Genomic DNA, 27,657 nt, shown 5'->3' with positions numbered 1-27,657 from the left:
GTAGTGCTGATGGTTCAGTAAGTGGCTCCTTCTTGGTCAGTATTGCTCCAAACCTATAAAACTGGTTTGTGAGATCATTGTGCTGTTTGAGATACTATCCTTTTAAAATGAGGCCAAATCTATGCTAGGCATGCTTTGCTGGTATAAGTATACCAGCAAAGTGCTCTTGGTGTGGATGCATCTCATACGAGCAACACTGCTGGTTCTAGCGTGCCTACCCTTTCTCCTGCAAGGGGAACAAGCTAAATCAGCAAAAGTCCAGTTTTGCCAGTATGATTGTGTCTACACTATGGGCTTTTGCTGCCACAGCTAGCTGTATGGGTCGCAAATCACACCTCTGACCAACATAGTAATGCTGGCAAAATTTGTAGTGTAGACATGGCCTGGAATGTAGAACTGAGGTCCAAGATCTTGTATACCTGCCAACTCTTGCTCTTTTTTGGAAGAACTGAGTGAGAAAACAAATATTTTGCTAACAAATAGGAACTTCCCCTCTCTTGGATAAGCACAATTAACATGATAATACTGCTGTCCCAGTTGGCTTCATCTGCAGAACTATATAGGGTTTAGCTGTAACTTCCAAATGGATTTCCTGTCCTAAATCATGTAGGACAAGTTTTTCTAGGTCTAGATCAGGGGTCGGCAACGTTTGGCACACGGCTCGCCAGGGTAAGTACCCTGGCGGGCCGGGCCAGTTTATTTACCTGCTGACGCGGCAGGTTCGGCCAATCGCGGCCCCCACTGGCCGTGGTTCACCATCCCGGGCCAATGGGGGCAGCAAGAAGCGGTGCGGGTGAGGGATGTGCTGGCCACGGCTTCCCGCCGCCCCCATTGGCCCGGGGCGGCGAACCCTAGCCAGTGGGGGCCGTGATCGGCCGAACCTGCCGCATCAGCAGGTAAATAAACTGGCCCAGCCCGCCAGGGTGCTTACTCTGGTGAGCCACATGTCAAACGTTGCCGACCCCTGGTCTAGATGATATATACCCAAGAGTTTTGAAGTATCTTATCAATTTAAATGGCTAGGAAAAATCATGCAATCTCATTAAGAAACTTGACTGCACCAAAGGATTGGAGGGTAACACATGTTGCACCTGTGTTTTATAAAAGACACTCTCAAAGATACAGAGAATTACAGATTTACAGAATTACAGTAAGCCTTCTATACCTTATAAATTGGTTCAAACTCTAACAATAAACTAAAAAAATCCACACACCTGGAAAACTATATGGGTAGGGTCTAAGCAGATTGGCCAGACACAACTTTCCTTTGTAGAAACCAATGTGATAGAATTCTTTGAATGTATGAAGTGGTGGATAAAATAGAACCTGTTAACTAAGAGACTAATTTGTAGTGTTGTGGTAACAGCTATAAACACTAAGTAGTCCGGGGTGAGGGATAAAATATTATCCTGCATAAGAAACTGGCTAAAAGACAGAAAACAGAGTGGTTATTTTTCATCATAGGGAAGCAGAATGCTAACTGCAGGGTGACTTGAGGTTTCATACTAGAACTGGTGTTTTACTGTGTTGTTTAATGATCTGGAAGTAAGCAGTGTGGTGACAAAAACTGCAGAAGACAAAAAATTATTTAGGTTAGTCAAAACCAGAGTAGATTCTGAGGAACTCCAGAGAGGTCTACCAGAGCCACGTGAATGGGAGAGACAATGGCTGATGAAACTCAGTGTTGATAAATACAAACTAATATGTGTTAAAAGGTTTCAGAGTAGCAGCCGTGTTAGTCTGTATCCGCAAAAAGAACAGGAGTACTTGTGGCACCTTAGAGACTAACAAATTTGTGTATTAAAAGGAAACTTGAACTATTCATACAGATTCCATGGTTCAAAATTAACAGCAGTGACTCAGGAAAAGAAGTTGAGCATCATTGTGGACAGCTCAATGAAGATCTCAGTTCAGTGTGCAGTTATAGCTTAAAAAAGCAAGTAAAATGCTAGGATGCATAAGGAATGGGATGGAGAATGATACAGAAAACATTATCCCATTGTGCAAATTAGTGGTTTGCCTTCATCTGGAGTACTGTCTGCAATACTGATTAATTCTGCAATATCCTTTTTGAGATGCAGTAGAGGAGATTCAGAGAAGGGTATGAAGAATGAAGAGGACCATGGAAAAAATCTCATATGAAGAGACTGAAAATATTTGGCCTGTGTATTTTAGAAAGGAAACTAATAACAGGACACATGATAAATGTATACAAAATAATGCATTGTCTAAAGAAGGTAGTTTAGGAGTTTCTGATCTATGAGACAGGGAGCACTAGAACAAGGGGACACTTAATGATTATTGAAAGGTGTCCAGTTCTAAACTGATAAAAGCATATGCTAATTCACACAACTAGACTGTAGAATTCATTGCCACAGGGTGTTGCTGAGGCCAAGAATTTAGCAAGATTTTGAGTGATTAGACATGTATAGATAACACGAATATCCAGTTATAATAGTTAATGTGAGGAAAGTGTTTTGGAAGATGTATGTAACCATGCTTCTGGGCAGTTTTTTAGGACTATATTGAGGGTTAGGGTAACATTTGTGTGTAATCCACATCTGCCTACTATGACGTTTCTTTGCAACTTCTTCTGAAGCATCTGGTGCTGGCCACACTCAGATATTGAGCTAGATGGATCACAGATGTGATCCAATGTGGCAATTCCTGTATTGCTGTGCTACTGTGTACTGTTAAATAGGCACAAGTGTTCCTCCCAAAAAGGTGTTTGAAATTTATTGGCAAATGAAGTGCTTCAGGCATAAGTTTGAAGCATTTAGGGATCAAAGGCATAATATAATTGACTGTTAATTTGACCATGTGTTGATTTTTATGTAATTCAAATAGTGCCTCTAAAGTAATTCAGTTTAATTCTGACTACACTTATAGAAGTTAATTACCATGCTGTTGTGTCGGTAACGGTACAGAATCACTGCACTCTGATAGGCTGAAACAATTCCATTTTTGCTTATTACAAATTAAAGCATGCTCTTATTTGAAATTTTATTTCCATGCCCTCATCCCCTCCTCTTAATGCTGTCATTGGATGACACTTCAAGCTTTAAATCAGGGATTGGCACCGGTAAGCACCCTGGTGGGCCGGGTTGGTTTGTTTACCTGTCGCGTCCGCAGGTTTGGCCGATCGCGGCTCCCACTGGCTACGGTTTGCTGTTCCAGGTCAATGGGGGAGATAGGAAGCAGCAGCCAGCACAACCCTCGCTCCCATTGGCCTGGAGCAGCGAACTGCGGCCAGTGGGAGCTGCGATCGGCCGAACCTGCAGACAGGTTCACAGGCCGAACCGCGGCAGGTAAACAAACCGGCCCGACCCGCCAGTGTGCTTACCCTGGCAAGCTGCATGCCAGAGGTTGCCGATCCCTGGTTTAAATGATCTAGTTAATTTTATAAATATTTTTACAAATTTAAATGTAGATGTGAAGAGTACTAAAGTATGGCTTGAATAAGTGGTTTGCATAGGTTTGACTGAAGATAGAAACATTGTTCAGGAATGGGGGATTTGTACATAGATACTGTTTGTATTTTAACCAGATTTGATAGATGGTAGTTCCTGAGTAGTCTGCACTATACAGGCTTCCTTTTTTCCTGTGCCAGAATCTAGAAAGTCACAACCCTGGTAAATGTGGGTTTGAAAGAGAAGTCTAAGCTCCTTGTTTCATTCTCTCTTTCAAATATTGTTCTTTTAGAGTGAAATTTCTACACTTGCAGCATCCTGTTCAAAGGTTAAACGTAATTCAAAAGCTCAAGCCAAGTTGTCTGAGAGGTTTTAAGCAATGTCAACAAGAAAAATGTCTTTTAATAGAAATTTAAATTAAATTAAAATTTAAATTAAAAATAAAAATGATTCTTCAGCTCAGGACTTGAAAATGGGTTAGTTTTTTAAAAAGTAGCTTTTCATTGTCATAATAGTCTGGGTAGACAAACACCTTTCTGAAATAATTTGGTTCATGGATATCGTAACAAATGTTTGCAAAAGACATAGTGGCCATGCACGATATTTTTAAATATATAAACATTTTGCTTTTAAGCCATAGAAGCACAAATTAAAAATGTATATCCTTATTCATATACTGAACATGTTTGTGTATACGTAAATTTAAAAATGGCCATAAGTGCATTAAATAAAATATATTTTAAAGACCAGTCATGACAGATAAGTTAACTAATCCTGAGGTGAGGAGCGAACAAATATGAGGAGTGTCTAAACTGACACCATTTAATTACAGGTTTTTAAAATATTTCATATAATTAGATAGTGCTTTTCACTTTCAAAGCTCAAACGTATGCTAATTAATCCTCATGACGCCTCTGAAGCACATAAGTAATATTTATCCCCAATTTACAAATAGGGAAAGGGAGTTGGTATTGGTGCTAGGATTAAACTCAAGAATTTTTCGCTCTCAGTTCTATGCTCCTTCCAACAACAAACCATACTTCATTAGAGATTTAGAACTGTTCATTCAGGAGTCGCATTGAGTCATAAGAGAAGCATTCTCTTGAAATTGAGCCTTTTTACCTTTTTTTGACATGCAACCATGCCAATGGTTGTCTGGGCCTTCAGCTATCTTAGGCAGGTGTACAGCTGCCTTTGTAATGTAACCCCCCTTTCCTCCCTGGGGACAAGCAACATTCACCTGTGCGCCTGGGCTCCTGATGATGTTGACAGAACAAGAGATCCTGGTATCCCAGTGGTGATGTTGGATAGGTGGGAATCCTCTATCCCCTACTCTGCTGCAGTCCTTTTACTTGTAAAGGAAATTAAAATTGGCAGTGCATTCACCTGGCTGGGCCTTGTACACACTCAATGGGAGCCTCCAGGAATAAACCTATTCTAATCTGTGCAATGGGTCTAACTAAAAAATACCAATTATAAACAATATACACCCAGTATACATTTAGATGAAGGTTAACGTACCTTTACTTAACAACTTAAGGAAACATGGTATAACAGACTGAGATTGAATGTCACTACTAATTTAAGTCAGCTAGGGTGGCACTTTCATCAATCCATTAAAAATACACTTTACAGTAGTAAATGAAACTTCTCTAACTTGCATTAAAACTGCCACCATTTAACCCACACCTGAGTGGACACTCCTCTGGATTTCAGCATTCTAAACACTTGTTTTTGTGGGCGCCCTTGGAGATCTTGAGGCTGAAGACACTTTGTTGGTCCAGTGAATCAGTCCAGCCAAGGCAGCAAGGGACAGAACAGTTCTAATTTGGGATCATTTCAAGCTGCACACCCCTTCTGAAGATTGGAGTTGTTTTAATCAAGTGTCAGCAAACCTGGATTCTGGTTTGATGAGAAGACTGCTCTGCTCTGCTCTGCTCTTCTCAGACTCAGACATCCCTTTAAAGGCTTTACTGTGCTCTTCCCTTGCAAGTACTTGCCCAAACAGGGGTGGTGGTTACTTGCACTGCCTTCACTGCAGATCCACCTCAGTTAGCGCTGGGCACAGCAACAGTCTCTGCCCTGCATCCAGTGGAGCCACCAACAGTCTGAGGCTTCCTGCTTGCTCAGAGCCCCAGCAGATTCTCAGTAGTAGCCTCTGGCTTCCTAGCAGCAGTTGAGCAGCAGCTCCTCGTATGGACAAAGCTCCGCAAAAGCAATCTCATTACCTCTCCAAAATAGAGCCCGTCATATGCTCTCCCTAGAAGAGGAACTCTTTTCCCCCCACCCCCTCCCAAGGCATCATGGGAGTTGTGGACTCTGAGGCTGGATTAGTGCTCAGGATCTTCCCATTTGGAACACTCTCAATTGAGTTCAAAAGCCCCTGTAGTAAAGGGTGCCTACAATAAGCAAAAGGAACCATGTTCTTTGTCTTTAAAGCAGTAGCAGAAACTGAGTTTTTTAACTACTACCCTGGCTAATAGGATATTTCTATCTATTGCTCTGATGAGGGGAGGAGACACTGGACCTATAAAATATTTATTATGAGTGAATGTAGTACTCTTGAAAAGTAACCAGTTGAGTGCCCTGGAGAAAAATCTTCTGTTTATCCACAGCACAGGGGTGGCATGGGTAATGGCAACTCAGGTCCCCATACTGCACTACCACTGTGCCTCAACCCTGACCAGCAAGGACTAATTCTTCAGGTGAGAAGGTAGCTTAGAATGGCCATGCCCATTCAGACATTGGCCTCCATGCCTCTTTAGTCCCTGACCATTGACTAAGACCGCCACCAGGGTTGTTGGAAAAACTAGTGAGTTATAACTGTAAACTCTGTGTTTTGGGGAGACACCCTGTTGCCAAACAGACAATAAATACACATGAGGAAATTCCTTTAACTTTTTTTCTAACTAAGAAAAGGAAGAAGTCAGACCATACTTAGCATAATATGTGCAGCTTTCTGAGAGAGGAGGCTCCAGGCACTGGATGAAGTCTCTGTAATACTAGGCTGAGCCATATTTGTGAGCAGACCCTCAACTTGGTGTCTTTGGCCTTTGTCACCAAGACTTCTGGCAGCTTGCTGGCAACAATGGTTAGGGGCACAGTGCTACTGTGGAAACCGTATCAGAACCCAGCTGAAACCAGAACATAAGAAAGGCCATACATACTGACTTGGAGCAATGGTTCATGTAACCCAGTATCTCGTCTTCTAACCAGTGCCAGGTGCTTCAGCGGGAGTGAACAGAACAGGGCAATTTAGTGAGGGATTCATCCCCTCTGCTCCAGTCCCAGCTTCTGGCAGTCAGAGATTTAGGGATACCCAGAGCATGAGATTGTGTCCCTGACCATCTTGGCTAACAGCCATTGAAGGACCTATGAACTTGCCTATTTCTTTCTTGAACCTAGTTATACTTTTGGCCTTTACAACATCCCCTGACAATGAGTTCCACAGGTTGAATGTTCATTATGTGAAGACGTACTTTCTTTTGTTTGTTTCAAACCTGCTGCCTGTTAATTTCATTGGGCCAACCCCGGGTTCATGTCTTATGTGAAGGGGTAAATAACACTTCCTTATTCACTTTCTCCACACCATTCATGATTTTTATAGACCTGTATCATATCCTCTCTTAGTTATCTCATTTCTAAGCTGAACAGTCCCAGTCTTTTTATGCTTTCCTTTCTTCTTACTCATATGGAAGCTGTTACATACCTCTGTTAATTTTTGTTGCCCTTTTCTGGACTTTTTCCAATTCTAATATATTCCTTTTGAGATGTGGTGACCAGAACTGAACATAGTATTCAAGATGTGGATATACCTGTGGTTTATATAGAGGTATTATATTTATTGTCTGATTATCTATCCCTTTCTTAATGGTTCCTAACATTGTTGGCTTTTTGTTGTTGTTGTTGTTGTTGTTTTTTGTTTTTTTGGTTTGGACTTATCTCTGTTTTAATTTATCAGTTTGTTCTACAACATATTCTGTTGACGCCTCAATCTGGGACAGTTCCTCAGATTTGTTACCTAAAAAGAATATCTCAAGTATGGGACTTTCCCTTACATCCTCTGCAGTGAAGACTGATGCAAAGAATTCATTTGGCTTCTCCACAACAGCCTTGTCTTCCTTGACTGTTCATTTATCACCTCGATCACCACTGGCTCCTCTTTCTGATGTATTTTAAAAAAATATTGCTGTTTAGTTTTTGTCTTTTGCTAGTTGCCCTTCAAATTCTTTTTTGGGCTTCCTAATTATACCTTGACTTAACAGAGTTTGTTCCTTTCTATTTTCCGCAGTGGGCTTTGATTTCCAATTTTTAAAAGCTGTCTTTTTGTCTGTAAATGCCTCTTTTACTCTGTTTAGCCATGATGGCATTTTTAGTCCTCTTTCTATTATTATTGTTTTTTTTAATGTGGTGGTGTAGATATAATTTGAGACTTTATTATGGTGTTTTTTAAAAGTTTCCATGCAGCTTGCAGGCATTTCAGTCTTATGACGGTTCCTTTTAATTTCTGTTTAACTAGCCTCCTCATTTCTGTATAGATCACCTTTTTGAAGCTAAATGGTACTATGGTGTGTTGTTTTGGTATTTTCTCCCTACAGAGATGTTAAATTTAATTACATTATGGTTGCTATTACTGAGCAGTTCAGCTATATTACCTCTTGGACAAGGTCTTTTGCTTCACTTAGGACTAAATTGAGAATTGCCTCTCCCCTTCTAGGTTCCAGGACTAACTGCTCCAAGAAGTAGTCATTAATTTTATCTCTGTATCCCATCCTGAGGTGACATGTTCCCAGTCTACATGGGGATAGTTGAAATACTCCATTATTATTGGGCTTTGTTTTATTAGCCTCTCTAATGTCCCTGAGTATATTTCACAATCACTGTCACCATCCTGGTCAGGTGATTTAGTATATTTCTACTGCTATACTCTTATTATTCAAGCATGGAATTTCTAACCGTAGAGATTGTATGGTCAAGTTTGTCATTTAATATTTTTACTATATTTGATTCTATGCTTTTTTATGTATAGTGCCACTCCTCCACCAGCATGACCTATTCTGTCATTCTTATATATTTTGTACCCTGGTATTATTGTGTCCCATTGATTATCATCATTCCACCAATTTCTGTGATGCCTGTTATTTCAGTATCCTCATTTAATACCAGGCAGTCAAGTTCACCATCTTAGTATTTGGACTTCTAGCATTTGTATACAGGCACTTAAAAAAATCTGTCAATATTTAGTTGTATGCCTTCATGTAATGTAACTGAATGGAACTCTTTTGCTTGACTGTTTCTCTTCAGTTCCTACCTGTAATTTATCAACTTCTGTCCTCTTCTCTTTGAGGCTATAGAATATCCCCTTTAATAAATCCTTCCCTAAGGGATGTGTCTGTCTGGACAGTGCATTCCTCCACACACGTCAACACTCCCCTAAGCCTTAGTTTCTCCCTGAGTTAGCCATGCCCCCTTGTCAAGAGATCCTAAAGCGATCAGGGCTCAATGGATGGTAGACAAGCACCTCACTAGGAAGCTATCAGCCTAGGCCAGGGGTGGGCAATCTACGGCCCGCAGGCCAGATCCTGGTCAGGCTCCCGGAAGCCACAGCATGGTCCCACTCCAGCCAGGGCGCAGGGTCGGGGAAAGCACCACGCAGCTCCCGGAAGTCACGGCATTGTCCTGCTCCAGCTCCTATGCACTCCAATGGCCCCCTCCGGCTCTCCAATAGGAGCTTCAGGGGCGGTGCCTGCAGATGGTGCAGCATACAGAGCCGCCTGGCTGCAGCTCTGCATAGGAGCCAGAGAAAGGGCATGCCGCTGCTTCCGGGAGCCACCTGAGGTAAGCGCTGCTGGGAGCCAGCGCCCCTGAGCCTCTCCCCATGCACCAACTCCCTGCCCCAGCCATGATCCTGCTCCCCAAACCCCTCAATCCCAGCTCGGAGCACTCTCCTGCACCCCAACCCCACATCCCCCAGCCCCACCCTAGAGCCCGCACCCCCAGCCGGAGCCCTCACCTTCCCCCCCCAGACCCTATTCCCCCATCCCAACCCGGAGCCCGCTCTTGTACCCTGAACTCCTCATTTCTGGCCCCACCCCAGAGCCTGCACCCCCAACCAGGGTCCTCACCCATTCCCAAACCCCAACCCCAATTTTGTGAGCATTCATAGCCCACCATACAATTTCTATTCCCAGATGTGGCCCTCAGGCCAAAAAGTTTGCCCACCCCGGCCTAGGGTAAGCACACTGCCTGCTAAATAGACCACACTAGATGCTTCAATCAAGAAAGCACACAACAGACGGACAACAAACTCACCCCAAGGGTCACCTAGTCACTCCTCCTTCACTTGGAGAACGCCCTCAAAACTGCCCTGTTCATTACTCCTGTATTGGAGAACTCTCTGGCAACGTTATTGTTACAGTTCTGGGCTGATTTGATACCAGTGTTCCAGTGACAGGATGTCATTACTAGAGAATCTACAATATCCTTGTTGAAATTCAGCATTATAGCACAAACTGACTTACGAGCTTTTGATAAAATGTAAAGAAATTGGTTTTTCACAAATAGTGAAGTTTAGCTGTGACCTCTTACTAAATTGTTTTAATACAATTAAAACTAACCCCACAAAAATGAATTTAAATTATAATTTATCTCAGCCAGTTTATTTTAAAGCAAGTTTTGTGTTTTATATATTTTATAAATGACAAGTGCAATAAGTAGTTGTCTTTCTGTGTTTTGGAGCAATGAAATATTTAAGCTATTTTGCAAGGTGATACAAAAAACTTGTTACTGCAACAGCTGCACTGCCTGTTCTCCTGTGGCTTGATTTCCCTTTTTATCTCATTTTCTGCAACTGAAGACTTATCAGCATTTGTTTCATGTAGTGCACTGGATTGAAAGCCCCTTAAAATGAACAGAGTAAAGAGAGAAGCACTTTAAGGAATAAAAAACTTCACTCTAAGTTTCATAATGTCTTGGGCTCAATTTTTGTCTTCACACACTCTAAACAGCTCCCCTGGAAGTCAGTAGGAGTTGTACGTACATATTCAAGGACACCGTTTTTCTCTCTCAATTTAAAAACCTATTTAAGGATACAATCCACACAAGATTCCCATTCTTAAGGTCTCAAGCATTAGGAACTCCACGCCATAAGATTTTTGGCTTTCTGAAGTACTAGCAGTTGAGTACAAAACACCTCTCTGCTCCTCAAAATCTTCCAGTTGTCTTCACTAGTCAGAGAAGGAGCTCGCTTCAAGAGGTTCAACCAGTTTTTCAGCCATCTATAAGCTTTTCTGCATGGCATAGCGAGAATGGAGAAAAAATTACTACATCAATAGAATTGAAGTAGTGATTTTTAATTAAAAAAATCTGGAGAACTTTCTGTCCTCTTTTTAAACTTCTCAGCACTTATTGAAAAAAGTATTTGAATTGATACCTTTGTTTCCAGTTAGTCCACTATTTTTATAGTGTTGGTTACAGAAGGGTATGTCTACACTGCAGTTAAAAACCCATGACCGGCCTGTTTCAGCTGACTCAGGCTCACATGACTTGAAGTAAGTCTGTGTTTTATTGCGGCTTTAGGACCCTCCCCCTTCACCAGGTCCCAGCACCTGGGCTCCTGCCCGAGCCAGAACATCTATACCACAATTAAACAGCCCTTTAGCCAGGGCCCCCGCGAGCCTGGGTCAGCTGACCCAGGCCAGTTGCGGGTTTTTAACTGCAGTTTAGATATACCCTTAGGCCCTGTCTAGACTAAGATTTAAGTGGTGAGATGTTCCATTGAGTTACATAGCTGAATTGCTAACAGGTTCTAGAACTCAGAGAGTCAAAGCAGTTGTACTTTAGAATGTGCTGAACTGATCAAGGTAAAGCCTTTAATTCAACCACTTGAACTTGTTCTAAAGTACAGTTGCTTTGTCTTGATTAGAGTTCTAGAAGCTGTTAGCTATTCAGTGGGATTAACTTGGTCTATCATACCACCTTTAAATCTTAATCTAGACAGGGCATAAAATTGCAGTTTGACTCTGGGCTTGTCTGCTTTGTAGATAACTTGAATGTTGCCCCTAACTCGAGTTACATCCACATACACAAGCTTGAGTGTGGTGGTGCTTTCAACTCAAGTTGTCTGGCCTGTCAAAGACATAGGCTAAAACTTGTATTAGCACATCTTGTCAACTGCTAATACAGATACTATCTGCTGTAATCTAATTGCTCTGTGTAGTCTGAGTGCTGTTTCATAGTGTAGCTGCTCAAGATAGGCTAACTTAAAAGGAGTTAACTCTAGGGTAACCAGATGTCCCGATTTTATAGGGACAATCCCAATATTCAGGGATTTGTCTTATATAGGTGCCTATTAGCTTCCACCCCATCCCGATTTTTCATACTTGATGTCTCATCACCCTAGTTAACTTGGTTATGTACGCTCAAATTAACTGTGCAGTGAAACCTAGCCTGTGTAAAAATGCTTATTAACCAACAGATCCATTCCCTCTACACGCTTACTTATGAGTTCTTCTACTGTGTTCGCGTTTTTGAGCTTTGTTTTTTACTCCTATTGGCCTTGCAGAGCTATTACAGCTAAGAGGAATTGAGTTGATGTATTACTGTGCCATCAACAGAATTGTATACCAAATATCAATCACTTACATCTGTGCAAGATTATTGAAGGCACTGGGTGTTGTACAGGTGTCATGGAAGACACTATTTGAAGACCTTGTGATTGAAGAGATACTAAAGGAAACATAATTTGGCTTGCAGAACCTTTTCTTCTATGTACTGGTGCACTAAAAGGGGAACCTCAAGCTGGCTTGGCAATACTGGCAAGAAAAAAAAATCTTGTAATTGAAAATGTTTGATATAAATTTCACTTAGATCATGAACATGGAACCCTTAGAGTAGAGCCACACTTTAAACTTTCCAGAATACCTTTGTTTCAGGTATCGTGCTATATTTTTTTGTGGAAACTGACGTAAAACATCAGATTACAGAAACTTTTTATTGTAAAACCTCTTGTAATTAAACAGGTTTTTGCTTAGTTTGTAGTTAATTATTAAATATTCTTATTTGGAGCCCCTTTCTCCTCTTCTGAGTGATCGGGGTACTGAGAAAAAACTTCAAAATATTTTAATAAGGTAAAGCTCCAATACCCAAAACATGAGAGATCCCGAGTCCAAAAAATTCCTGTGTGCTTCTGACCTCCTTTTGCTTCATTTCTTCCCCCTCCCCCCCCCCCCCCGAACCTATAATATTTATTTAGACCATAATTTTTTCGGTGCTGTTTGTAGGTGCTCCTGACCCAACAGCAGGTGCTAGCATAGATGATGAAAACTGTTGGCACTTGGATGAAGAACAAGTCCAGGAGCAAGTTAAACTCTTCCTCTCCCAGGGTGGATACCATGGATCAGGGAAGCAGCTCAATTTGCTTTTTGCGAAGGTAGGGGTTACGTTTGGGTCTCCTTCCTTTTTGTTTTCCTCTATCCAGCCCATATTTGATTGATTAATTACTGAAAATGCAGTCATTTTAAAACCAAGTTAAGCCTTATTAGTACAGCATTATGTTACTTAGAATTCTCCATCAGTGGAGCATAACTTGATGTGCCTTAAAATCTATTTGTTTATCATCACCAGCTTTTTTTCCCCAAAGTTTTGGAGAACCATGTGTGATATTCTTGGGGCATGTATTTTAATGTAAGTCTAAATTTCTTGTGAAAAAACTGTTCAGAACAGAAATTGCAGTGGGACGTTAACAGTGATCTAAAATCATTTTTACTGTTGGAGAACAAACTCAATGTAGTCAAGTTCTTATTTAAAACTTTTGATAGTGAGTTTTTTTTTAATAGTGTATGTGTCTCAAAGAGGGAGGAGGAGTTAAATAAAGCATAAACGTCAGTATTTCGCTAGTATTATGTAGCTTCTTTTTTCAAGCTTGTATTAAGAGACCTTTTTTGTTTCCTAGGTGCGAGAGATGTTAAAGATGAGAGACTCTAATGGAGCTCGCATGTTGACATTGATAACAGAACAGTTCATGGCTGACCCTCGTCTGTCGCTTTGGAGGCAACAAGGCACTGCAATGACTGACAAGTATAGGCAACTCTGGGATGAACTGGGTAAATGCAAAGAATTAAAATTATATGCTATGTATCTATATATTTCATAGATTCCAAGGCCAGAAGAGACCATTGTGATCATCTAGTCTGACCTCCTCTATAACACAGGCCATAGCACTCCTCCAAAATCATTCCTAGAGCATGACTTTTAGAGAACCTCTAATCTTAACTTAAAAATCAGCAATGATGGAGAATCCACAACATTCCCTGATAAATTATTCTGATGGTTAATTGCCCTCACTGTCAAAAATGTATGCCTTATTTCCAGTCTGCATTTGTCTAGCTTCAACTTCCATCCATCGGACAATGATGTTGTTATATCTTTCTCTGCTAGATTGAAGAGCCCATTGTTACTTCTCTTTGTTAATCTAAATAGATTGAGATCCTTGAGCCTATCACTATAAAGCATGTTTTCTAATCCTTTAATCATTCCCATGGCTTTTCTCTGAACCTTCTCCAATTTATCAACATCCTTCTTCAACTGTGAGCATCAGAACTGGACACAATATTCCAGCAGCAGTCACACCAGTGCTAAATACAGAGGTAAAATAACCTCTCTACTCCTACTCAAGATTCTCCTGTTTATGCATCCCAAGATCACATCCGCTTTTTTGGCCTCAGCATCACACTGGGAGCTCATGTTCAGCTGATTATCCACCATGACCCCCAAATCTTTTTCAGAGTCAGTGCTTCCCAGGTTAAAGTCCCCCTCTTGTAAGAATGTCCTAAATTCTTTGTTCCTAGATGTGTATATATTTACATTTAGCTGAATTAAACCATATATTGTTTGGTTGCACCCAGTTTACCAAGCAATCCAGATCACTCTGAACCAGTAATCTGTCTTCTCCATTATTTACCACTTCCCCCAGTTTTTGTGTCATTTGCAAACTTTATCACAGATTGTTTTATGTTTTCTTCCAGGTCACTGATAAAAATGTTAAATAGATTAGGGCCAAGAACTGATCCCTGCAGGACCCCACTGGAAACGCTCCCACTTGATGACTAAATGCCATTTACCATTACATTTTCAGACCTATTAGTTAGCCAGTTTTTAGTCCATTTAATATGTGCCATGCTAATTTTATATCGTTCTAGTTTTTTAATCAAAATGTCTTGTGGTACCACGTTAAATGTCTTACAGAAGTCTAAGGAATGAAGGAAGAATTGGACATTTAAAAAAGGCAGGCTTATCAGGATACTTTATAAATCTGAAACTGGCGTTCTCTGCAGGCTTAATTGTTCAATTTAGAAGGGGCTGGAACTGTTGTGAATTTCTGGCAAACAGCGGGGGGTGGAAATGGCAGCTTGGACATCTTGACTTGATGGCGAAACAAAGCAGCTTTTGCTAAAGAAAAGGACATATGCTTTATTGAAAGTAACAATTTAGCTATATTTAAAACTAGACGAATGCATACTTTGTTGCTTATGTAGGTTGAGCTAGTAGGTGCTGGGAGGGGCTATCCTGGAACCTGTAGCAATTTTACAGGATACTGCAGCTAAACCTAAATTTTAATAAATTGTCTAAGCCGCCACTCCTCTTTTCTTCATTTTCAGTTTCATATTAGCAGTTTCCTCTTGACTGTGCTCATTTGATGCTACAGGCAGAAGAGCCTGAGCAGTTGCATTGTGACATCAGACATAACTCAGGCCTAGTCTGCACTTAAAAATTAGATTGCCCTCGCATGTTGTGAAAAATTTTGTGCCTTGAGTGCCATTGTTAGGTCAACATAACCCCAAGTGTAGATGCAGCTAAGTCTTCTGTCAACCTAGCTATTGCCTCTGAGAGCTGGATTAACTACAAAAATAGGAAAAACTGCTTCCATTGATGTAGGAAGTGTCTAGTCTGTGGCTGTAATGTAGTCATACCTTGAGTCAGTCATTACTTTCTTCTTATAGTAACCCTAATCCTCACCCTGCTGCCTGCGTTGGCCATGTCACCCCTTGACAGTACCCATCTGGTGCTGCAAGTAGAAGAATCTCTCTGCCTGGAGCACCAAGTGAGGGCATTGTGTAGCTGAATTATAACAGTTTGTCAAAGGTAAAATGATCTTGTCTGAAGCAGTCATGGTGTGGAGGCAGTCACAGTGGAAATCTCCATCCTCACTTCTCATTAGGCATGGTAGCTCCTGATCTGATGCAATCTCCTCTACTTTGGTCCTGAACCCATGCACTCTCCCTCCTCTATCAAGGCACGTCAGTCCTGACCTGCAGTTTTATTTGCGGACTCAACCAATGGTATTGAAGTATGCAGATGACCTGGAGTGAGTGAGTGAGTGGCTAAGTTATCTCTGATGTCACAGTACTCCTCTGTCTGTAGCACCAAATGGGCAAAGTGGAAATCCGGCTTTTCCAGTTTTCTGATTGTCACCAAAATCAATACGGTTGTTCCTACTGAGGCCTAGAATGTTCCCTGAAATTTTGGAATTGATCAGACTGTGCTTCCCCATAGTCTTAACCTGTGGACATGTGGACTTTACAAAGTGCCTTGTTTTCACTAAGGGTTTTACCCAGTGATGAGCTGCCAAAAAATTAACAACCGGTTCCCTCCTCCTTACCCCACAAGGGGGTCATGCGCCCCTCCCCCCCCAGTACCCCTGCCCCATCCACCTCCCTTCCCTGTCCCCTGACTGCCTCCTGCCACCCCATCCAACCTCTCCTCTCATTCCTGATGGCCCCCCAGGACCCCTGCCCCGTTCAACCACCCCTTCTCTCTGTCCCTGACTGCCCCAGGAACCCCTGCCCCTGACTGGCCCCCACCACCCCATCCAACCCCTGCTTCTTCCTGTTTGCCCCCCCCCGGACCCTTGCCCCCATTCAATCCCCCTGTTCCCTGCCCTCTGACCGTCCCGACCCCTATCTACCCACCCCTACCCCCCAGCTCACCAAACAAGCTGCTGGCTGTCAGGAGCCCTAGGCAGCCAAGCCAACCCAAGGCACAACAACAGCTACGCAACCCCTATTGCACAACAGCCCACATCTACACCACACTACTCAACAAACAATCTGCTGTGCTGCAAGAACCCTATGCAGGCCCAGCAGAGCATACAGCACCCCCAGCAACACACCACAACACACTGTACACAGCCAGCCCTCTTCCTCCCATACACACCATAAGTGACCTGAACTGCACAGCCCCAAGCATTATACATCCTTCCCTCCCCAGCGCACAACCCCAGCCCCATACCACCACTGTGCAGACCCTCTCCCAGCCACACAACTCCCCTGCTACACAGCTGCCCCACAACACACAACTCTGTTCGCGAACACCCTCCACTCTGGGCAGCCCTGGAGCTTTCAGCAGCAGCCCCCCGCTTACCTTGCGTTGCCTGCAGCCCTGAGCTCAGCTGAACTGGCCATGCTGCAGCTGGGGCCAGCCCAGGGGCCTGGGCAAATTGCCCTATGCACCCACCGTCCCCCCGCAGCCCTGGAGCTCTCAGCCCCCCCTTTACCGGCAGCCCGGAGGCTGGAGCTCAGCAGCTGAACTGGCCATGCTGTGGCTATGGGCTCTGCAGGGGGAGACAAGTAAAACTCATGGGGGCAGCTGGGGCCGGGGCAAATTACCCTCCTCTCCCCTTTGGGCAGCCCTGGGGAGCTTGCAGCAGTCCCTCCCCCCCCCCCGCCTTACCTTGCTGGAGGCTGCTCAAAAAGCAGCAGCAGGACGACTGACTCCTGAGCTCAGCTGCCCAGCTGGTGCAGGTATGTGACCACCTGTGGCTGGCCATGCTGCAGCTCTGGGGGGGTGGGGAAGCGGGAAGCGGGGGAGGGGCAGGGGAGCCTCAGCCTCCCTAGCTGGGACTCCTGGGAGCAACAGGAGGCCCAGAGAGAGGAATTCTTTGCCCATCCCCCGTCCCTTTAACAACTGGTTCTCTACCTGCCTCTATTTTTATCAAACGGTTCTTGCGAACTGGTGAGAACCGGCTCCAGCTCACCACTGGTTTTACCTCAAGTTAAGAATACACAGGTTTCATAGTAAAGACACAGACCTGAGAGAGAAATATGAGCATTGACGAAGACAAGGGTATTAGGAAGCCCAAAGGAAAAACAGTGATCCGCAGAATGAAGAGCAGGGTGATATTGAGGACCAGCTATTTGTTTGGGCAACAGTAGCAAGGGAGATCTCATACAGATGCTGAGGGGTAACAAATTTGATTGTACCTCCTGAAATCAGAAGCAAGTCTGATTCTTTTCCTCTAGGCGTGCTATATGTAAGGGTAAAACAGCTTATTTACCTTTTGTCTGCTCAGAGTGATTTGCTTTGAGAATGGTATATACAAATTAAAATTTTCCCCTTAAATCTATGAAGAAAATGCTGGCAGTGGTATTAATCACAGTCAAGTGGTTTTTTTTTAATATTGTATGTTAATTAAGCTCTTGATTATTTCATGGAGTAAATAACGCTTTTGTATTGTAGTTATGAAAGACTTTAGCACATGTAAAGTGTAAGTTTGGGTTCTGTTTAATAAAGAGTTGTTTAATTTTGTAGCCTACCAACCGTTAGGCATCTGGACATTTTTTCAGTTTTATTTTGGGCATATGTTTTTAAACTTACTGTAATAAGCTTCATTCTGTAACTGGATTGATCCTTTCATAAAAACTTAACCAATGCTTCCTGCAATGCAGTGGGCACTGGCATGGTAATTGGAATAAGAAGTTAGACAGGGGACAGAGAGGGTCTGTTCCCATTCAAGTCTTTAGTAAAACTCCCCTAGACTTTAGCAGAAGCAGGACTGAACCTTAAATTTGGAGGTGTTGGGCAAGACAATTTTTATTAATTATCCTGGCATCCATTGTGAGGCTAGCATCATCCAAAGAAGATGATACAATGCACTGGAGGGGTCACACAAGTAACTTCTAGTTTGGAAGGTCTAGAATTAAGCAGCAAGCTGTGTTTAGAAACAGTGAAAAGGAATATGATGAAAACAAAAAACTCCTGAAGGAGGGTCTCCAGCGTAACTAAATATGTTCCGTTAGAGATGTCAGGATTACAGATGTAGCATGATAAGTTTAGAGTTATTTACTTCTGTTGATGCTAGAGACGTTGATAGTGCCTATAGTGATTTGTGTGAATCATTACAGTCATGTGTTCAATACAACCCACTTGCTACAGTGGCACATAGATAACTTTTTTAAACTTCAGAGTAACAGCCGTGTTAGTCTGTATCCGCAAAAAGAAGAACAGGAGTACTTGTGGCACCTTAGAGACTAACAAATTTATTAGAGCATAAGCTTTCGTGGACTACAGCCCACTTCTTCGGATATGCATCCGAAGAAGTGGGCTGTAGTCCACGAAAGCTTATGCTCTAATAAATTTGTTAGTCTCTAAGGTGCCACAAGTACTCCTGTTCTTCTTTTTTTAAACTTCTGAGCTGGAATAATGCTCTTTAAATGGTACCTCAGTAAAATACCACATGCTGATTTTAGAAAGTTTAACCCTCAATTACCATTGATCAAAACTGAGAAATTGACACATTATTAATTATAATATGAACGCCTTTGGTCTGCCATTAAATTGCACTGATAAAATAGAGGAATATGGAGATGGTTATAATCCCCTGAAGTAAAAGTCTGCTGGTGCATGTTGCACTGAGTTCTCTGATTTCAATAAAAGGTCAGTCAGCCCTCTTTCTGCTCTGAAAAAATTATCTCTATCCGTAGGTTAAAAAGTCCCTGCAGTTTGACTTCAGTAATAATTCTCTAATATTCATCCATCAAAAATTAAATAAAAGTTGCTTCTGAGCTTCGAAAGTGAAAAGATTTTCTTTCTTAATAAAAGGGGGAAATTTGACTTTGTGCCCCAGCCCAGGGATCACATTGCTGCAAGGCTTTGCTTTGGAATTAAATGCTGAGCACTGCCAGATGCCAGGCATCGAGAAGAAGCTGAGTTTTGTCGGCAAATGGGATCTGCAAGTTAATTGGTGTTTTCTGCAGGCTTCTGGCTGTGAAATGAAATTGGAAGCCCTTTAGCCACATGGATAATACAGGACCTGAATACAAATGTCACATGTCACCATCAGGGCCCACTGTGAGACAATAGTGTTCCCACTCGAACACTACGCCATTACAGATCATTTAAATATGGGGATTACATTTAAACTAAAAGCCCCATTTGCCTTTTACTGCAATTTAAATGTCCTCTTAGCAAAAGCTAAGTGACAAATTAAATGAAAAAAGTGCCCACATTTTTAAAGCTGTAATGCAAAACAACCTTTTATTGCTTCTCATGTGCCACGAATGAATCATTATACTTGTCAACCCTAAACCAAGCCATAATTGGAGCAGCTACTGTTATCAAAGTGGGGCCGCTCTTGTGACAGCTTAATAAAGCTGAAACTGTTAAATTAAATCCCAGATGCTTAATCTGATGAAAGCAGTCAAGTAGAAGAATCCAAGACAAGTATCTACTACTTGGTGGAGTGATGGAGCCCAACAGCTTGTCAACACGTAGATTACAGGATCAGATTTTTTTTCTGATCTCCCATTTTCAGTATCTTTTTCCACCCACTTGCCTGCCTTTGCAGTAAAGAAACTTCACACAATTTGCATGTTTCAAAACAAACATTTCTAATAGATTTTTCCCCCCCACTTTGATTTTTAAAACAATATTTAGTTCACTTTTTTAAACTAAAAAAGAATAGTTTCTGATGGAACCAAAGGCAAGATGGCTCTCCACATGTGCCCTACCCCAGGGAGGAGGGTCTGCCAAGGAGGTTCTCACTCTTATAAGACAGGAGAATGGCTATTCAGTTAATTTAAGATGCTGAGATTTTACTTACTTGGATTTGCCTTTTCCATACTATAGCTCTAACCTTTGAGGTACTCTTTGAATGCCCTCAGTTCTCATTGACATCAGCAGGAATAGGGGGTGCTCTCAAATTCTTGTTGTATTAGTCTCACACTCACCTACCCAGTTCAACCACTCTCCATTGACTAAGATTGCTAAATATGGAGCACTCTTGTGATGTCACTGTGTCCTACAACAATATAAAGCCTTCCTGGGAGACACCTCTGAAATCTCTTTGATCGTACCTAGTGGAAGGGCTGCTCCTGCACATTTATCTCTTGTGTGGCAAGAGTTTTGTTGTCTCCTTATCTAATGGATTAGCCCTTAAATGAATTTTTACTTGTGGAAACTGCTATTGTATGCTCAAGACGGGTTGAGATTTTTTTAAAACTTTGATATGCTGTAGTTAAGCTAAATTGTATTCATACTAACATTCTGTTAATATTCTTATGTCAATTTTCTCAACCATAGAGGTACATAATATATTATTTTTATATTCTGAACGATTAGGAAAACTTGCTAACTTGAAGTTAAAAATCTTGTACAAATTCAGAACACGTGGAGAATTGTTACAATATATTTGTGCTTTTTAATGATCACTTTCAAATTCTTATTTTTTTGAGTAAATTTATCCTCCCAATCTCAAATTTAATTTAAACACACGATCGTTAGAGGTTGTAATTAGTTAGGATTTAATTACTATTTTACTCTGGGGAAACAATTTTTTCAAGGTATTAAATAACATTTTCCTGTCTTTGAAACTACTTTCATGTATTCTGAGAGAATTTTTGTATTCTAATCTAGGACATATCAAGTTGGATTTTTTTAACCTAAACTAAATAGAAATCTTGAAGTAGAAGATAGGAAGGCCTTTAGTGGCTCTTCACTTTGCAATTACAGAAAATAAATTGGATGGGGCATGCCACCTATTTCAAACAGATGACCTCTGCTCAGTACTTCAGAATAAGACAAAACAGCTAAGGTTCCTGCCAATATGCCCCAAGAGAAATTCCTTTCTGACCCCAAATTTAGCAACTATTTAAATGCTACCATGAACAAGATTTACCATGGCTAAATAGTCATTCCAGTTTTTGTTTTTCTGCAGCTGTATATTAAAATAGTCACTATTATCATCTTTTTTTATATATTTTTTTTTGTTTCTGTTTTGTTAAGGTACATATACACTGCAGAAAGATTCCCTTTACCCCATGTATTTCATAGTATTGTTAAAATGGACAGATGTAGGCTATAATTTTGAGTGCCTAAATTTAGTTGCCTAAGTCCTTATTTAGGCACTGAATTAAGTGACTTTATTTTTCCAAAGGTGCAGGGCATCTGAAGCTCCTGTTGACATTTACATCCTTTGAAGTCCATAAGCATTGTAAGTGCCCAGCACCTTTGGAAAATAAGGATACTTTTAATTAGGTGCCTAAGTATCTTTTAGGCAACTAAATTTAAGCACTTGAAAGTAGACACTGAAATTCATACATTCCTAAGGTGGTCAGGTGCCTTATACTATACTCAGCTCATCATCTTCTCTTGACCTTTTACATTGGTGTTGCTTCCTTTTTCTTATTTATAATGCAGTATTTGATACAGCATAGTATCCTTTTGGCCGCTCTTAACTGCAATTGAACAAAGTGCTAACATGAATTCATAAATCCCTTTTCACTATCAGTATGTTGCAGACGTTACCCACCATTAAATTGGTTGTTTTGTGATTTTTGGATAAAAAATGTCTGCACGTTATATGCACTTCCATTAAATTATATCAGCCATTTCACAGAATATTATGCTAACATGTATAAATATGTCTTAGATTGACTTATGCTGTTTAAGGTACTAAACTAACTATTTCTGACTTTAGTGTCATAAACAAATTTTGCCACTTGAAAGGCATAGCTTTGGATGACTGCTTTTATGAGAAATTGAACAGCGGTGGCTTTACACAGAATCTCAGTTGTGTGTGAAACTTCTCTTCATTGTGACTTTGTCATTGCCTTTTGCTTCTGCTATTTGTTATCTAATTCATATATATTTATGTTCACACTGACTGCTGTTAAATCAAGGGTTTGTGGCACTAACAAGTGTTTTGAAGCTTCAGCTTAAACTGATTTTCAGACACTCGTTTTTAGATTTTCAGAATGTCTCCTGTAACTACAGGATGGTGTTATGATTGTTTGGGTTCCCTAGCTATACTTTTCCTTGCCTTAACATGTTTAGATTTCTGTAAGTTTAATCATACCTTTAGTTTCCTGGGTTTGGAATGCTTTTATTTTAGGGGGCAATGGATGTAATTTTAACATGCCTGTGATATTTTTTGCCCTTAATTAGTGATATGTATTAACTTTTAATTCCAGTTTAACATAGGCAGTTCACAGATTAGAGACTCTCTAATTTAAAAAGTTCATATATAAACACTAAATAAAAAACACAAAATGTTGCTGTGTGGGTTGTATCTTAAGTGAGTAAAATATAATATCAATCTTAATTTTTAATTTTTTAAAAACTTTTAGCAACACATTCACCAGTACATTATGGATCCTTCACCTTGCTCTGGAGCAGACCAAAGCAGCCAGAATGAACTGGCAAGTTTCTCTCCATTTCAGTCAACTGTAGAAGTCAGAACATCACTTCTTACTTTTCCTCTTTCTGTTGCTTATGTCTGGTGCAGCACACGGTTCTCAAAAATTCTAAGATTAATGATAATGTTTTGCTTGAGTTCATCATAACTAAAAATTTCTTCTTCAGCAGAGGGTGATAAATAATGTGCTAATACAGAGAATTCTGTGAATAGCTGCCTTCTTTCAAAATGGCTGCTGTCTCCTATTGCTCCCATTGGCAGTGAAGCCTAGATGGCCTTGAGAAAGATGGAGGACACCCATATTTCCAGAAACCAGTTTCCTCTCACTTTCATTGGGAATAACGGAAAGCAGTGACTATCTTGAAAGAGGGCATCTTAACTGAGGGCATTTATGGCCGCAGTTTTATTAAGACAATAGGAGTTTGGTTCTTTCAGTTTTCTGTAATAGAACAGCATTTGTCAGACCCTGCTGAAGAAGCAGCTTTCAGTTATGAAAAATAATGGCAAAACCTACCATTTGTTACCATGAACAACATTATTGAAATTTAGTCAATGTGCAAGATTTCTGTGAATGGTTTATTTATTTATTTTGCTATTTGGGAAGTTCAGAGTCTATGTTCCATTAAGATTATTCAGGACCTAACAAAAAAAAGCTAGATGGTGAGTGCTAAATTTCTTCAGAAACCCATTTTAAAATACTTTTAATTCCTAAACAAATTAACTGATTAACTTGTAAATTTTCCTGAAAATTCATAGTGTACTCAGAGTAAGCACTGTAATTTTGAGGATATCCTGTAATACTCCTTTTTATAACAAAGTGGTTGAATCCCTGCTTCAAGTGAAAAACTAATTTCATCCTTCTCGGAGACTATGACCAATGCTTACATAATTAAGTACAGAATTTGACATGTGACTGAAATTAGTTGCTGACCTATATTTTATAGAACATACTTTTCCCTTTTTTTAAAACATAAGAAAAACATGAGCTAAATAACATGAGCTAACATCTAATCTTCTGATATTACCCCCACTAAATACCAGAGAAAGTAGATGATACGTGCCTATGGAGTAGGGTGATCAGATAGCAACTGTGAAAAATCAGGACTTTTTTGGGGGGGAGGGAGGAGATAATTGCCTATGTAAGACAAAGGCCCTAACATCGGGACATCTGGTCACCCTATTATGGAGTGGTTGCAACTTCAGTGAGTTCTAATATTCTGGGATCCAAGCGATTGGGCTCTAGTGATTTTATTCAGGTCCCTTCTTGTTGAAGGGTACTGGAATCCCATCCCATGACAGCTACTGGAATACCATGCCCAGTTCTCATGTACACAATTAAAGAAGAATATAAATAAATTTGAGAGGGCTCAGAGAAGGGTCATGAGAATGATTAAAGGAGTAGAAAACATGCCTTGTAACGATATTGCAGGAGCTCAAAGAGAAGGTGAAGGAGTGACTTGATCATACAGTCTATAATACCTTCACAGAGAAGAGAAATTTGATACCTTAACAGATAAAGGTATAACAAGATCCAATGGCTGGAAGTTGAACCTAGACAAATTCTGACTAGAAATAAGGTATGCATTTTTAAAAGTGAGGGTAATTAACCATTGGAAGAAATGACCAAGGGTTGTGGTGGATTCTCCATCACTGGCAATTTTTAAATTGATTGGATGCTTTTCTGAAAGCTATTCTTTAGTTCAAATGGAAATTAATTCAGGGAAATTCTAAGGTCCTGTGTTTTATGCAGAACAGCCAAGATGAACACAGTGGTCACTTATGGCTTTATAATCTATCGGTATATCTACATTTATGGCAGAGTGTAGAGTACAGACACGGCACACCCAGCTATCATGGGTATAAATAGCAGTGTAGGCTTTGAGGCACTGCTTAGGTGAGTAGAGTGCCCTTCCCACCTGAACGCTAGGGTACATACCCTGCCTGACTCTCTGTACGTGCCCAAGCAGTGCCCCCCATGTCTACACTGCTATTTTGAGCAGTGTTGTGTCCTGCTGTCTCCTGTCTACCAGAGTCTTTCGCTGCTTCCTGTAGCTGCACACCACAGTGACAAGTGTCGATACAGCCTGCCTTTCACTGCAGTATATAGCTACAGCTGTAGTGCCTGTACTCTACATGTTGCTATAGATGAGGCCTATGTGAAGGTGTGGTGGTGTGTTTCAGTTATGTAAGCATAATACTGGTTATCCTGCTGTTTTTCCTGTCCTCTATCTCCATGCATCCTAGTGATTTTATTTGAGTGAGTTATCCTTCTTTAAATGGAAATATATTTTCAAAAACGGTCCTTTATTTCAGCAACAACCCCCTTTCAGTTCTTGTGGTCAAACCCTTTGTCCCTCTCATTTCAAGAAAGTTGAAATGCTGTCGAAAAAATTGAGTTGTTTAACGTCCCTGTGAGGTAGTGCAGTAGAGCTGGATGATATATTCATAGTGAACAATTTATCTGACTAATTTCATCCTTTTTCATTTTGAAAATGATCTGCAAGCATGTTGTGGTTCTTAACATTTTATTTGTAATTGTTAAACTGTTCGGAAGAAATATTTAGTCTATGCTTTGTCAGAACAAGAGTCCCATTTTCTGTTCACAACTTAACTGTGACATAAGTAATTATTTGAATTTATTATGGGAATAATTAAAGTATATATTTTAAAAACAGCCATGAGCAGTTTAGTGAAAGTTTTAATACCCATTTGTTTGCTCTAGTATTAACAATGCTGTTACCTTTTATTTCCAAACATTCAAAATAAACTATCATGAATGCTAGGAAAGTAAATCAGTGGGTTTCTTTGAAAACACCTGGTATTTTCTTCCAGCTCTGTAGATAAAATTATTCCTCTTGTTGTATTAATGATGAAAATGAATAATTATTTGTAAGGAATCAGAAATATGGCCCTTAATTGAGATTTGATGGACGTAACTAGTTTATGTCCTGAGGAGATGACAATCTGTAGTCCTGATCTTGAAAACTGCTTTGCTTGAGTGGACCCCAGCACCTGTGCAGAACCCCATTGGCTTAGTCAGTGGGGCTCCACGCAGTCACAGTAGGTTGCAGGCTAAGAGCCTAAACTAGGTATAATTTGGTAAGGGATGATAGAACAAAGGACTAAAAAAAAAAAAAAAGGACATGAGATGTATTTTGTTTTCATCTTCTTAATGTATTAAAATTTGAGGACACTGAAATTGAGGCTGGAGTGAAAGTCAGTATTAAACCTACTTTATATATGCACAGAACAGTTCAGTGACTTGTGCAAGGGTCAATGAGTGAGTAACAGAGCTGAGTATAGAATTCAGATTCCCATTTTTCTGCACTAGAACACACTTGCTCCCATGACATTGGAAATGTTGGTTTTTTAATGTAACAGTCTTTGGAGAGAAGGAAGTAAGTTAAAGGAACTAGAAATCTGTTCATTTTGCCCCCTTATGGTACACCTATGCTCCCCCTAACACACATACAGATTTTAGAGTGCAGAAGGTATCAATGCTGCAGGTAATCTATTGCATTAATCAGCCAGCTAGTGTGAAATGCATGGGGAGTGATTATACTATCATACACAATACAATCAGCATGAAGCACTTGTCAAGACCAATACATCAAAATTTAATTCAGTAATAGAATGAATTAGAGCAAAATGAAACATTCTGTTCTCCAAGAAACACAACACCCATTGCAGGTTCTTTCTGAAGGCTCTGTAGAAAAACCAGAGTGCATTAAGGAATTGTTTTTATGAATAAAATTGCTACTCCAATTTGACTGAATACTGCGAGTACTTCTCCTTGGGGTTCTTATGATAGAGTAAGCACTTCAATACAATACTCTCCATCTTCACTGTTCTATAAAAACAATTGTTTAATTGGATCATTCTCCAGTGGGGCTTCTGAATAATTTTTGTTCTAATGGAGACCTCTTATTGCATGTAGGAAGGAGGTGGTTTTACCAGTGACTGTGGGGGATTTGCCCTTGAGGATGGGGGAGTAGTACACACTAGACTTTCTTCTATTATTTTGCTAACTGCCTGCTTGCTGTTCCAATGCAGCAGGTATTATGTGTTTATATAGAAGTTTGGATTATAAAGTTTATAAAATGCTGTATAGTCATTTTAGATTGTGAAACATCTAAACATTTTTCCTATCTTAACAGCCACTTTTGACTCTAAAGCTTTTAACATACAAAAAGGCTAATGAGTTCAGTTTTTTTAAACATCCACGTGGCATATATATAACACCTAAATGTTCTAAAACAATACTACCACAATAGAATCACATAGGACCAAATGAGGTATGATGACATATATTCAACAAATGGTGACGCAATGTGGCTGACATAATCCCACTGTGCAATAGCTACTCTTAACCAGAGAATACTGATCCAGGCAATTAACAGTGAAAATACTAAATGTCGCTACTCTCTTGTAATCTAACGGAGTTGACTGCTTTTGAAATTTGGTACTTAAATGAAAGTTTGAGTTATGCTAGCATAAAAACTTTGTAAGTCTATAAACAGTAACTTGTGTGCAGATAAAATGTATATTTTAATTTTGCAAATGAGAGAATTGATTTAAATAAACATTTTAATAAAAAATTCCACCAGGCTAAGGCCTTATACCAAGTTTCAGCCTGTAGCAACCTATTTCAGCAGTGTTATAAACCACTGAAAATGGTTATTGTGAAAATGCTGACACAAGCTTAGCTATATACCATCATTGACAGGGCATCATCATACTTTTAGAGAAAGCAGATTTCTTTTGACTAATATAATCAGT

At 40.4% G+C, this 27,657-nt stretch overlaps 1 protein-coding gene across 1 annotated transcript in view; it reads left to right on the top strand.

Moving 5' to 3' along the window:
• Positions 1-27,657, top strand: part of ZSWIM6 (zinc finger SWIM-type containing 6) — a 164,007-nt gene that overhangs the window by 99,238 nt on the left and 37,112 nt on the right. Inside the window, exons 3-4 of the mRNA XM_054032552.1 lie at positions 12,692-12,840; positions 13,363-13,513. Coding sequence (XP_053888527.1) covers positions 12,692-12,840; positions 13,363-13,513 — 300 coding nt within the window. The remainder of the gene's footprint in view (positions 1-12,691; positions 12,841-13,362; positions 13,514-27,657) is intronic.

The sequence above is a fragment of the Malaclemys terrapin genome, chromosome 6, assembly GCF_027887155.1.
Source record: "Malaclemys terrapin pileata isolate rMalTer1 chromosome 6, rMalTer1.hap1, whole genome shotgun sequence".
Taxonomy (NCBI): Eukaryota; Metazoa; Chordata; order Testudines; family Emydidae; genus Malaclemys; species Malaclemys terrapin.
The sequence above is the reverse complement of the archived record's forward strand: the minus strand, read 5'-3'. Positions and strand labels throughout refer to the sequence as shown.